Consider the following 14,024-nt stretch of genomic DNA (forward strand, 5'->3'; position numbering starts at 1 on the left):
TGGTGAAGTTATTTTAGAGCGCTAGATGAAGCATCACAAACAATTCCAAGAATTAAGTTAGACTACCGATTGTCATATTGGGTCACTCTTGTTCCCTAGCTGCTGGTTCTTCGACTTTGGACCGGTTGCAATAGTTTAGTACAAAATACCTTCGTAACGCGTCAGCGTTTATAGCATCTAAGGTCTACGGTGTTGGCATCTCTCTGCTTTATTGTGGCAAATTGGCAGCTCACACGGGAAAAGTTGGATTGCATTTCTGGTTTTTATTGTATATTGCTTAAAACTTCTCACCGAATTTAACCACGTTATGAACTACCGAAGTTAATTAATCTTTTTAACCACAATGATTTTTTAACAGATGCAAATGTGAATATATCATTACATAATATACTACTGAAATTACAAGGACTTCATACACCATAAATTATTTCATGTATGCATATACGTCTTAAGGTAAAGGATATACCTTTGCAACAATGTAGCGGTACAAGTGTTTTGTCTCAGTTTTGTATTCTTTGCCCCATAGGCTTCTACAGTATACCTTAAATTGTCAAGATTTTTTTTTAAATAGACAAGGAGTTTCAATCTAACTTTTGACCATGTTTTTTTCAATTAAGGAAATGTCAAAAATAATTTTAGGTCCATTTAAGAAAAAAAGGCACGAACTTTGGTACACTAGTACAGGTCAAACTAAAAATAGACTTTTTCTACTTTCACTTTTATATGGCTGGCTTGATTTGAAATGATATCAGAGACGGCCTTTCGCTGACTGTTTTCCTACGTTATAAAGGGTACCTAGTAACTCAACCTATTGATACCAAATGTATCAGCTTATTTTGATAACCCTAGTTATCTGTCGCTAAAATTTGCATCTTCTATCCATGTTTTTTATGTTAGTAGAATATTCTCATCTTTCAATTCTTATATTCTAATCTTAATCTTCTTTGTTTATACTTCTATCCATGTTTTTTATGTTAGTAGAATATTCTCATCTTTCAATTCTTATATTCTAATCTTAATCTTCTTTGTTTATACTGGACAATTTGTCGAACAAGCCGGCAAGTTGTTTTAGGATAAAGAAGTTCATACCCTACCGATGCATCTTACCCGTTCACTCAAATCGAACGTTTGTCGCCCATTTAACTTATTTTATTCTGTGTGTTATTCGTTATATGTCTGTATGCTATTTTTATTCTCTATTTTTTCTTTGTTACGCCAATTGTACAAGTCGAATGGGCACTTGAATAAGTTTGCATCTGTGTGAATGGTCAAACCGACTTTTTACTAATACTTTTAATAAGAACCAAGACTATATATTACTGACGGGACTGGTCACTCGCTACACTGTCTATATAAGTTTGTACTCAGAACAGTGCGTCACTAAAGTCATGTGACCACGAAATTTCATTTCTGGTTTTCATCATTTTGATAGCGTGGGTTGGTTTTCAAAAATCTAATGCTACAATGTGGACTAAAAAAGAAAAATACTTGTGCACAACAACGCCTTTACTTCCTTTCCTATATATATTCATCACATCATAACCATAACTTCACTGTCAGAATGATGTGAAAATTGATTTATGTTCATTTTAATGCCTGATTTTCTTCGTCTGTGCAACCCTCACTTTGCAAATTGTTTTCATCTTCACCTGCAAATTATTTTCGAAAATCGTACTTTTTTAGAAAATATAATGCATTTTATCATGTCAAAGGACTATTTTTATTCAGATTTACACAACTTTCCGCCTGTTATAGATCATCGATCTTAGGTGGTATATTCATTGAATGTTTCGAGTACCACACATCATATTTTAGAACGTACCAACGTTAGCAAAAGGGTGTTCTTTAAAAGTAAGAGTCTCAGTGGGGAAAATCTTCATTTTATCAAATTTTATACATTTTGTCATGACAAATGGATAATTTTAATCCGATTGACATGATTTTTCTCTTAGTATATCTTTCGAAATTGAATGGTTTTCATAGAAAATTTTGGGTATGCATGCGCTTACAAACACTCATTCATCCATGTTTCATATTTTGCTTTCCATTTTTAATGGGGTAAAAATACATAAATGTAAATATAACTCATCCATGGATAGTATTCTTTTTCTTTTTACAAAACACAAATCATATCTCAATACGATCCCAAAAAATGGTTAAATTTGTTCATGGTGTTGTTTTTCTTAGCTACAACATCATCTAGAGATTTGTCTTGTCATTATACTTTAAATATCTAATGTTAGGTACATAGTCATTTAATTTACATATGTAGACGTAGCTTTTTTTACAATAATTGTACAACGGTTTAATATATTTTCTCTAAGCATAAATTGTTCCTTATCTAACGTCAGATCAACATAATATTATATTTTACTCATTTCATTAACACTTTATAAAAAAAATCCAATAAATTGTACACATTATGGAACAATTAGATATAAGTGTTCAATTGATTTTCAAATTGTACATAGCTCATTATTGACTATTTTAAATAATTAGTAGCTATGGCTCTGTATAAAGGTTAAAACTGAAAGTTTTTCAAATAGGTTTTCTCGCAAGATTTATGTAAAAAATAAAAAATATTGACCAGTGTACAATCTCGGTAACTAGTATTTTTTCCCAACTTAAAAAATCTTCCTGTAGGCAGATGAATAACCTTACTAAGATAGGTATATCAAAAAGCAAATCTTTCTGGCTAAAATATATATGCATCATAAATTTCTGAAAAGAAAAAAAAAAGTACATTTTTGATAATTTCCTTCGTCTGCTGAGGAATACATGATAGTTCATTATAATACTGCAAAAATTGCTACAATCAGTAATTTTTGGAAGGAGTAAACTTTTCTATCATTCAAGTCTAGGATGTCCTTTATATACTGTAAACTTTTCTCTTTCCAATCTAAATATTATAAAACTGTTGTTTTTTTTACATCAACAAAATTTGACATGTCTACAGAGAATACTAAGTATTTCTTAGCACTATCCTTCAATAAATGTTTTATACCTGGACAGATATTTATATCTTTATTCCCTCTGGAAAGATGTAGAGCTCTTTCACCTCCAAATCATAAATGGTTTTGCCAATTACCTTTTAGATTATCAAACAATATTTTAATCCAACCAATTTTCAAATATTTGCAAAAGGGGAAAGATGATCGAATCATTTTCAACACATCTTGATCATAATCTGCCAATAATTGTGTTTTGCTTCGTTTTCTTTGTTGTTTTTTCATGCCGTGTAATAGACAGTTAAGAAACTATTTTATACCTTCTTCACTCTTTAAAACTGGTAGAGTGGTAAAGAGATGGACTAGTTTTGATAATGCCAAACTCCTTATATATTGTTTTTATAGAAAATACTTCTTTAGCCTTCTTTTGAAAATGGATGTATAACAAATAATTAAGACTTAAACAAAATTCTTATCATAACAGTTTTAAGATAGAATATGGCCAGTCTAACTCTAAACATAAAATCTTATCTGAGTATTTCTTTTATTCTTAATCCATACAGTTCCTGTCTTAGATTTATTTATTTTCAATCCAGGGACATTGTAGAAAGAATCAAACCATAGAATGGTATATTTTAACGAATCTTAACTACTATATAAAACAAAAATAGCATCATCTACATATTGAGAGTCTCATTTGAACTACGTTGATGCCCTTTATTCTAGAATCTGATTTAAGTTTCAAAGAAATCAATAAAACCCCAATATTAAAGAAGTAGGTTGATAAAGGATCCCCCTGCCTGCAACCTCGTTCGAGGTTAAAAAAAACTGGACTGAAAAATTATCATCACTGCGCTTTGCATTCTAGTAGAGGATTTGAAACCTTTTACGAACAGATGAGCCAAGACTAAAGCTTTTAAGGGCATTAATAAAAAGATCCCATTATATGAAACCAAATGCCATTTGAGAAATCTGTCAAAAGCAGTAGTCCTGTAATATCATGATCTTCAAGGTAGTGCATCATGTCATACAACAATATTTTTACAAAGAAATTGTCCCTTCATAAATCCTTTTAGAGTGCCACTAATGCTATGTGACAAAACATGCTTTATTCGGTTTCCAATGGTAACAAAGAATAGAAGGCTAACTGGTCGCCATTATATGAAACCAAATGCCATTTGCGAAATCTGTCAAAAGCAGTAGTCCTGTAATATCATGATCTTCAAGGAAGTGCATCATGTCATACAACAATATTTTTACAAAGAAATTGTCCCTTCATAAATCCTTTTAGAGTGCCACTAATGCTATGTGACAAAACATGCTTTATTCGGTTTCCAATGGTAACAAAGGATAGAAGGCTAACTGGTCGCCAGTTATTAAGACGTTTTCTATCTTACCCTCTTTTGCAATACAAGTAACAATGTTTTGGTACTGAAACTGTGAAAAATAACCAGACTCATATCCAATTAATAAAAATATAAAAGAAAAGGACCAATACCTTTACAAAAAAAAATATTAAATCAACGGTGTAGTCATCTGATCTCCGGCTTTTCCCATTTGTCATATTTTTTCAAGGCTTCTTCAAAAAGTTTTAATGAAAATTCACACATCATATGAATTACATAACATAAACTTAGTAGAACCTTTGAGGCATTTGTCATCAAAGACGATATTTCATAGAAAGTATTCATACATGAAGTTTACATACTAACAAGATGTAGGAGAATCATTATATTATCGTTCTCGTGCAAGATGTTGAATAACTGTTTTGCATCACAAGGGCTGAATTACAAATGACAATGTACTTCAGAGCATATAGCGCGGTTTTATTCAGATCCGGTTTTTCAGGTTCTTTAAGTGAAATACATGTACTTTTGTAATCTAATGTCGCTTAGAATTTCGTTACGGTGTTGTATAAATAGCAACTCGGTTTGTGGACTAGTTCCCAATTTGTCGGTGAAACAATACGTCTGAACAATTTTAAGGTAAGTCCCTAATGCCGTTTAGAAGTGTTATTTCAATATCTTAAAGTTCACTACTGAACATGTATAGTTATTTTACTTCCTGTAAATTATCGGCTAGTAACTGTAAACGTATTAGAATAATTAATGTTCGCCATTGCTTATTTTCTGTCGTTTGAATCACAAAAGCTTGTTTAATTCATTTTTTTTACGGTGTCACGCAAAACGATGTTATGTCATACGTTTGAAATTGTAACAGAAGCGCCTTCAAGGAATGTCAACATTTTGAAAATACATATTCAAGGAATGCCAATATACAAAAACAATAGATGTTTGGTGGTAATAATTTCCTTGGTTACAGGTAAGTAACAAAGATTTACAGTAAAATCTTACATTGGAAATTACAAGACTATTACGATGAATGCACTGCATGAGTTTTTTTTTTTATTTAAAAGAAATAAATATAAATAAATACTTTATTGTCCAAAATGCAGCTTGTTATCGAAACTAAAATATACAGAAAGCAATATTTTTAATAAATTGGTTTAATACAATAGTCAACTAATCATGTATATATCTGACTATTTCTGGTTATTCGTGCTTTAATGTCAGTCTTCTTTGGTATTAATAGTATGATATTGCTTTAGTGATAGCGTAAACTAAATTCAGCATAACTAAGTTTATTATGAACAGGTCTCTAATTTAAAAATAACTTAAATGGGAAAAGTTTATAAAGAATGCATCTTTATCTCCCTTGGTTTAAGAAATAAAAATATCTTCGTGAACTCTCAGATGCTTCTGGATGACCCAAATAATATTAAACTATGAAGTGGGATAGTCTTCTCTCGCACTGGTACTTGTTATTGGGGTTTAACTCCCGAGCAGCAATATTTCAGCTATATTCAGCGATGAACATGAAATGGATGATAAAAAGAACATAAAATGATGATGATGATCAAATGAAAAAAAGGGATGGGACACATGGATAATGGGGTCTACAAAGTTTTATTGCCACCAGAAAAAGGGAGGGTTGGGTAGGGTCGGACAATTTAGTCTCCTGTGACGGAGCGCAAAAGTACCTACTCCAATCGAATACCACAGCAGGGTCCTTTAACGTGCGAGGAACGTAGCATCTTTCCCAACAAGGTGCACCACTACGTTTTGCGGTCAGGTTTTCTGTATTATAGACTGACAACCCCAGCATGAAATAAGTCAGGGGTACCCCATTCCACCACCTGGGGCACACAACCCATTTGATCTGTCTTGTCTGACTCGTGTGCATGTATGTATTGCTTGTCAATAAAAGTACCTAGAATATCAATATAAAAATATATATATTAATCTATTTATTTCGATATCCCGTATAATTTCCCGTCCATTCAATACCAAGCTCAAACTAGCCCCCGGCTAGGGCTCTGGGCACTATGTAGTCGCCTTTTACGACAGGCTTAGCGCTGCTGCGGGCCTATTCTTTTGACACCCGAACCCGCGCGGGGCCTTCATTAATGAACTTCTACATTTATTGGATAATCTTCCTAGCATACAATTTCATTAAATCAACATGCGTACAGCGCAGTATATGAGCATTTTAACATATAAACTCCTTAATTTGAATTCATTGCTCTTAAGAGACACCAGAGAATAATAATCATCTTTCATGCATATCTACATTTGATGCCTAAATATCGTATAAAATTTTATAAAAATCATTTGAGCTGTAAACAGAAGAAACTTTTAGTATGCCTCTACGTTTCTACCTCAATAGTTTAAATAGATTTCAAATTCAGATGATTCAAAATATACTAATGTGGGAGATATACACTATTTCATTAGAGATGACAGTTCTTAAACATTTTTTTATCCCATGGTAGAATTTCTCAGTACTGGGTTTGGCTTTTTTTAAATTGTCTGATTTTGAGTACAATTTGTATACAATATATTTTTGAACCTCGATCTTCCTATGTGTTGGATTTTAATGCTGCTGATGAGAGGTTACTCCTTGAAACAGCATACCGAAATTTATGATATTTGATTGCTACTTTTATAACATTTCACGGTATTTCTTATATAATAATTCATTACATACATTTACAATATGAGCCAACTTACTTGCAGAAATGTGTAATTATACTTGCTTTAGAATTTAAGCATTCCCTTTTACCAACATTGGGATGCTTTCAGTCTGATATTTACTACCAGTGTAGCAAAATAATGTAAATGTTAAAAAAGAGGACTTTGACATTTTTTCTGCACTTATCCTGAATTTCAAATACATGTTTTACTGCAACTTAAAAATTATAAATGAAGCTGAAATTTAATTAGATTCTGTTTATATGACTAATCCATTTAATTAGGAATTGCTTATGCAACATGCAAGGAACGATCGCCCAGGATTGATTCACTCCTGACTAGAAAAAAAACTATTTATTCGGTCTGAAATGTATATATTCGGATTAGAATTCCATATCAAACAAAAAAGATTTCTTTTTTTTTGGAAGCAACAGAAATCAAATACTTGTCTATCTTCAATTTAAAATGAATTTATTTTCATGAAGTTCAAGGTAAGAATTAGAACACTAAGTGACACAATTGTGAGTTATGACGTGAACAGAAGTTACTAAGATAGGAAAATGTAATACATTACTGAAAATTATGCATATTATTAAATTTCATATTAATGTATGTCTCACATATTTTCACAGTCGAAAACAGTTTCGCGTCAGTTATGAGTAATGAGATGGAATCGTTACCCTGTTGAGAGAGTATCGGACACAGGATTACGTTATCGTAACTCGCTTTTGATGGAAGTGCAACTCTTTTCTCGATCTATCTGCTTTTTAACAGTTAAGCATTGTTATCATTAAAATCGTGTTTCCCATTATTTCTTACTAACTGGAAGTAAAATGTTTCAGACGGACCAACAATGAAATACCTGCTTCTTTTGTTAGCCATATTTGCTGTGTTGAGTACCTCATACTGCAAAAAGAAAACAAAATGTGAGGTGGTAAGAACTCTACGAAGACATGGAGTTCCAAATAAAGACCTTCGGAACTGTAAGTAAAAAGTAAATAATCCTTTAATGAAAGTAAAGAAATAGATAATTTATATCAATATGTAAATAATTTGATTTGTAACAAGCTTTCTGATTGGTTGGTTCGCTTTTTGAGAATTTTCATGTATAATTTGCTTTGGTACATTGACGGCAATGACTTCGATTGTTCCGCACTTCGCGATTCAATAACCCCAAAACAAACGATTTGATAACGAACGAATTATTTATATTTAGATTTAAATCCATCGGAAATTAAATTATGAGGAATGTTTCCAATTTTTGAACAGATTATACTCAAAATTTGGTTTGCACCTGTTTACACTTTTTAGCGTCTGTGTCGCTTTATAACTATGTTTTGGACTGGACATGGTTATGGATCGAACAAGTGTTCGGTAATTTTGTTGTTACCCTACTTTACCAGAAATTTATTTAAAAAAACAGGGGTGGTATCCTGTCACGAAGATTATTCATTATGTTTTCCATGGCAGATATAGAATTAAATGAATTGATTTGATTCATTTCTAGCTCTCTGATTGGTTGGTTCTCTTTGCATAATCTGTCATCGTACTGTGACGTCATTCACGTCGATTGGTCCGCACTTCGTGATGCAAATAAACCCAAACAAATAACGTTTTTATTACGATTTAAATTAAAAGATTTTTTTTTAAAATTTTTTAACATGTTATTTGAAAAACCCAGTTTGGGCTAGTTTATGACATAAATGAATGTATTTCAGGGCTCTGTCTGGTTTACCATGAAAGTCGCTTCCATTACGATGCGATAAACCACCAGAATGCAGACGGTTCCAAAGATCATGGAATATTCCAATTAAACAGCAGGTATTTTTGTGATCGACCTCAAGGAACTTCAGAATCAACATGCTGGAAGGTCAATACTTATGGATGCGCTGACTCGTGTGCATGTATGTATTGCTTGTCAATAAAAGTACCTAGAATATCAATATAAAAATATATATATTAATCTATTTATTTCGATATCCCGTATAATTTCCCGTCCATTCAATACCAAGCTCAAACTAGCGAACAATAAGCCAGTGAACAGTAAGCTAGATCATGCTAGCGAACAATAAGCACGTGAACAGTAAGCTAGATCATGCTAGCGATCAATAAGAAAGCATGGGAAAACTTCATTACCTAGAAATCATAAAACATAACAAACCTACAGCGGACTGTGTCATTCACATGTATTATTTGGATAATTTCGTAATTTTTCCTTGACTATACTATTTTTATACAAGTACTTCAAATGCATTTTAAATTGCTTTATTGAAATTAGCTGGATCTAAAGGCGACAGAATGTGGAGTCTTCTAATTACTATTTTGAAATGTTTTATTTTCTATGTAAAACAGATTGAAAAATTGAATTCATTCGTTATTTAGCTTTTCCTAGATAGGCGTTAGAAAGTAGTTTTCATACTGATAAAATTTATTTTGGACAATAGGTTAGTGCCCTCATTTTTAGATCTGAGATTGATAACACCGTTAACTTTAATTTTATAACACAAATCAGTTACACAAAGAAAGAACAATGATGAAAATAAGCAATTCCACTTCTATATAGATACAAAATATATAAATACAAAAATAAATTCCACCACCTTTTTGTTAAAACATATACAAAAACATATAAACAGAAAAAAATAGAAAAAATAAACGAAATAAAAACAAATACTTACCCGTCACTGTTAAATTTCACTCCTCAAAAAACATTTCTATGAATAGTTAATTCATGACTAGAATGAGAAAAATAAGGTGCGTGTTGGGGGGTCTAATTTTGGGGGATTTATATGCGCATCCTAGAAATTGGGCGGTTAATTGTCCATAAAATCTTAAGGCTACGAAATATTTTATAACTACATCAAAAGGGGCCAGGGTGTGCATATGGACCGTTCTCCTAAACGTGGAATTCAAAGGCGAAAAACCTCATGTAGGGGAGAACGGTTAATATGCACACCCTGGAAATTTGGTGGTGAACTGATTGGTTTGTAAAGGCTTTGCTGTAGGAACTTTTTTATTATTTTTTTTGCCAACTTTGAATTTCCAGTTTAGAAGAACGGTTTATATGCACACCCTGGAAATTTGGTGGTGAATTTTTATTCCATTATGGGTCAGGTTATCACCCTACTAGTTAATTCACCAGCAAATTTCTAGAATCTATATATGAACTGTTTTGTGAAGTAAGGTTTGAAATTGGGCAGTTCAATATGTTATGCAGGGACCCCTTTTCAAGTAGGCCTTATACTTTTAAGGACAATTAAAGGCTGAGTTTTCAATATACTGGTTAGTTAACCATCAAATTTTACGATGTGCATATGGATCGTCCCCCAAATCAGCATTCCCCAACACATTCTAGTTACGAATTAACTACCAATAGAACTGCTTTTTCGAGGAGGAGTGAAATTTAATAGTGGTGGTTTATAATTTGTTTTTCATTTGTTTTTTTTTTTGTTTTTTGTTTTTAGTTTTTTTTTTTTTTTGTATGTTTTTGTTTGTGTGGTTTTTTTTAAAAAGGGAAATAAAATTTATTTTTGTATCTATGTAGAAGGAGAATTGTTTATTTTTAACATTATTCTGTTTCTATGTAATTGAATTTAGTTATACAATTAAAGCTGACAGAGTTATAAATGTCAGTTCCAGATATTTACAAATCGGGCCCTAAACCAGGGCCCAAAATTCTATGAAGGCATTCAAAATTTTATTTCAAATGTTTTCAATCTCAGTTTCAATAAAGCAATTTGAAATGCATTAGAAGTACGTGCATAAACACAATAGTGTAAAAAAAATTATTACAAAATTATCCAATGATACATAAATAATATGAAATAAAATGGCTAAGTCCGTTGTGGGTTTGTTATGTTCTATGGTTTTTAGATATTGGATCCCTGCCCCGCTTTTTTAATGTTCACTGCCTTATTGTTCGCTAGATTGATCGGGCTAATTGTTTGCTAGCTTGAGCTTGGTCCATTCAATAAAGTGAGTTTCACACAATACATTCAGCTGTCATGAATGTTCTTTCCTTCTTTCATGTGATTATTAATGCGTTTTTCATTTACTTATTTATTTTATCATTTGATTTTTATCAGACTAAAGAGATAAGAATTATTTTAGCCTTCAGAAACAGAGACATAAATAATGATGCCAGCTGTGCAGTAAGGATCCAGAGATGTGGTGGTTTCAAAAAATGGTACGTACTGTTTCCTTTATTGTACTTTTTTTTCAATTTGTATTCACACACTGACGAAAAAAGATTTGGGAAACCATACTCAGTGAGTCACTCTCCAGTTCATGTCGCATTTACTGATGCCTTCAAATGTGAGTATTAAACCTGCGTCACCAACAATTGTAGCAGGTTTAGTAATTGCTCGACTCCGTCCGTTTGTTCGTCCGTTTGTTCGTGCCTCACGCATAGACCTATATACATAACTCAAAAAAGTATTGAACCGATATATTCAATACATTCTAGATGTACACCGTGAAAACTGATTTGTCCAACGTGTCATAGTTTTCCTTTCCTCTTTCGTCTATCCGGGACTTAACTTTTTATGAGCAACTCGGTTGTTTAAAAGCAGAGGATGCTTATCCTACCGGTGCACCTGATCCATGCTCCCAGTTTTTAGTGCAGTCCGAGTTGCTCGTTTACTTTTGTTACTTAGTTACTGTGTATGTATTATTTTAGTTATTTTATGTCCTTTGTTGTATTTGTCTGTTTTCCATGTCTAGTCTTTGTCCCTGTATTATATTTTGATTACCGCTAGAATTTTGGTTCCCTTTATTACTCTTATATTATTGGGAAAATTGGTTATTTTTTTTATATTCATTCCTGCATCTGTGCTGACAATTGTTGTCACATTATGTTTTTGACGATATACCTATTTTCTGTAATCTGTAATTTAAAAGTATTAAACCAATATAAATGGATAATTATTAAGTACCATTCTGTGTAAGAATCAGGCAATGGGTGGCACATCATTTTCCCCAATTCAGTCATTTTTGCCTAAAATATATTCAGTACATTTAGAAAACAACCAAAAAGCTATTTAAGGAGGTAGTCATAGGTTAAGGGACATAACTCATAAAATCAGTGATATGTTTGTATCATATTCAATTTCACCAAAGCCTATCAAGCTTTCATTTGACACAGAATGAAATCAATCCAAGTTACTTTGATGCTTACATGACATTGGTGTAAAATACTGAATACAAACGTTCCAATGATTTGTAAGAGTTGTGTCCCTTACCCTAGGTCCACCTCCTTATACTTGTCCTGAAGCATCTATCACGTAAATATTTTTACTGCTTAAATAGGGAAAGAGTGCGGGAAAATTTTCCCGCCATTTTGCCGTAATGCATTTCAACTAAATTTGACCTATCAGTATCTTAAAAAAGCAAATTTTACAAACACTTAAATGGTTATTTCTGGTGGTTATCCGGTATAATTAATTGGTTAATGCAATAAAATCTTTGCGTTTTTTTTCCTTTATGTGCCACACCTTATATACATTTTGCCCGATTCTTAGACGGTGAGGTACTTAAAACTTTGCACTCTGTTTACCAAATATATTAAAGATATGCACTTCTAACATTCAATTTTCCATATCGGCCAGTGTATCAACACGAGACTTCCATATAAAGCTTTAAGTCAGATGTGGGTCGATGGTTTATACAACTGAGTATACGGAAGAGTGTTTTATCTAAACTATGAAGTATTACTCCAACTAAGAATCATGCAAAATATAATTCATGGTTGGAAAGCCTACATATTTTTATTTTTGATAATTTGTTTGAAATTTTATAGTAAACAGAAATTAACATGTGGCTTTTCATATAACCCCGGTTCATAGAAGATATACATTATTCAAAATTAAGGGATATAACTGCAAATTACGCTGAAATACAACTGAAACTATTGAATTTTCCATGGCATTATCTCTTAAGAATAGACAGATTGGAAAGGACGATTATACCTTTCATTATATAGACCCATAAATCAACATGGATTCAAAATAAGAATGCGCAGCCTGTTTATGAGATGTATCACATATTACATGAATTGGCATGATTCTTACTTAAACTCTTACTTTGAAATTGGTGTATATTTTATGACAATTATATAAACATTTATCTGAAATAAAGGAAAATATGGGGTCAGGTTTGCTACTATTACTGGGTTGATATTGCTTTTATTTGCGGAGTTGCTAAAATACTGTGTTGATAATGCCTTTACTTACAGGTTTGCTATTATTACTGGATTGATATCGCCTTTACCTGCGGGTTTGCTACCGTTACTGTGTTGATATTGCCTTTATTTGCAGGGTTGCATGGAGAAAGCATTGCTCCAATGTTTCAAGTCCGCAGTACAGTTACAGGGGCTGCTAAGATTTTGAAGATTTCATACGAAGTACAATATTTAAATAAAATCATTTATAAGAAAGATGACTTCTTTTCTGAAACCGTAGATTTTTAACCCAAAAAATACAATCGGTTATATCACTTTATGATGTTTTTGGGCCGTCCACTAAGTAATTCATATTAATTCACTGGTACTGTGAAATGGTGTCTCAATGTAATTTGTTGTTCTTAAGAGTACCCCATCCGCTCTTGTGTTTGAAGTTAAAAAAACAATAACAATCAACTCTCCAGCGTCTAGCAAATGATTGCATTTAACCACAAAGTTGATCATTAGATTTCCCCAAATTTTGGCATACATGTAGGGGTGAGTTTTTCCCTTTTAATCTTTCGTTTTTAGATTCCTTGCTAAAACACGAGAAAGATTGCAACGCGGCAATAAAATGGGTCCTCTCTACTCTACTGGGGAAAAAAGAAAAAAAATCCACTTTAAGTATTCAACCAACAAACAGGAGTTATCTCTCTTATTATATCTCAGTATTAATATGTCAATAGGAAAAATGAACTAGCCTCTTCGTTATAAATGTGACTGATAACGCTTCTACTAAGATTTGTGAACAAAAATTGAAAAACTCAGAGATGTGTAGTGTTCTAGATCCGATCAGGATTATGAATTACGAATTACAATCTAATAAAA

At 32.2% G+C, this 14,024-nt stretch overlaps 1 protein-coding gene across 3 annotated transcripts; it reads left to right on the forward strand.

The window, feature by feature from the left end:
- The first annotated feature begins 724 nt into the window (after nucleotides 1-724).
- LOC148617947 (lysozyme-like) lies at nucleotides 725-13,412 on the forward strand. Of its 3 annotated transcripts, none has more exons than XM_088581669.1 (5): nucleotides 725-791; nucleotides 7,822-7,962; nucleotides 8,698-8,883; nucleotides 11,090-11,165; nucleotides 13,294-13,412. In XM_088581669.1, exons 2-5 carry the CDS (start codon nucleotides 7,833-7,835, stop codon nucleotides 13,355-13,357), a joined length of 456 nt encoding a protein of 151 aa, XP_088437795.1. In that variant the 5' UTR covers nucleotides 725-791; nucleotides 7,822-7,832; the 3' UTR covers nucleotides 13,358-13,412. The 3 variants fall into 3 exon arrangements, with proteins under 3 accessions (XP_088437795.1, XP_088437794.1, XP_088437793.1); XM_088581668.1 differs by lacking the exon at nucleotides 725-791 and adding an exon at nucleotides 4,829-4,933; XM_088581667.1 differs by lacking the exon at nucleotides 725-791 and adding an exon at nucleotides 5,050-5,270.
- The last annotated feature ends 612 nt before the right edge of the window (nucleotides 13,413-14,024 follow it).

This window comes from Perna viridis, chromosome 5, assembly GCF_037379345.1.
Source record: "Perna viridis isolate PV_CMFRI_1.1 ecotype Kerala chromosome 5, ASM3737934v1, whole genome shotgun sequence".
Taxonomy (NCBI): Eukaryota; Metazoa; Mollusca; class Bivalvia; order Mytilida; family Mytilidae; genus Perna; species Perna viridis.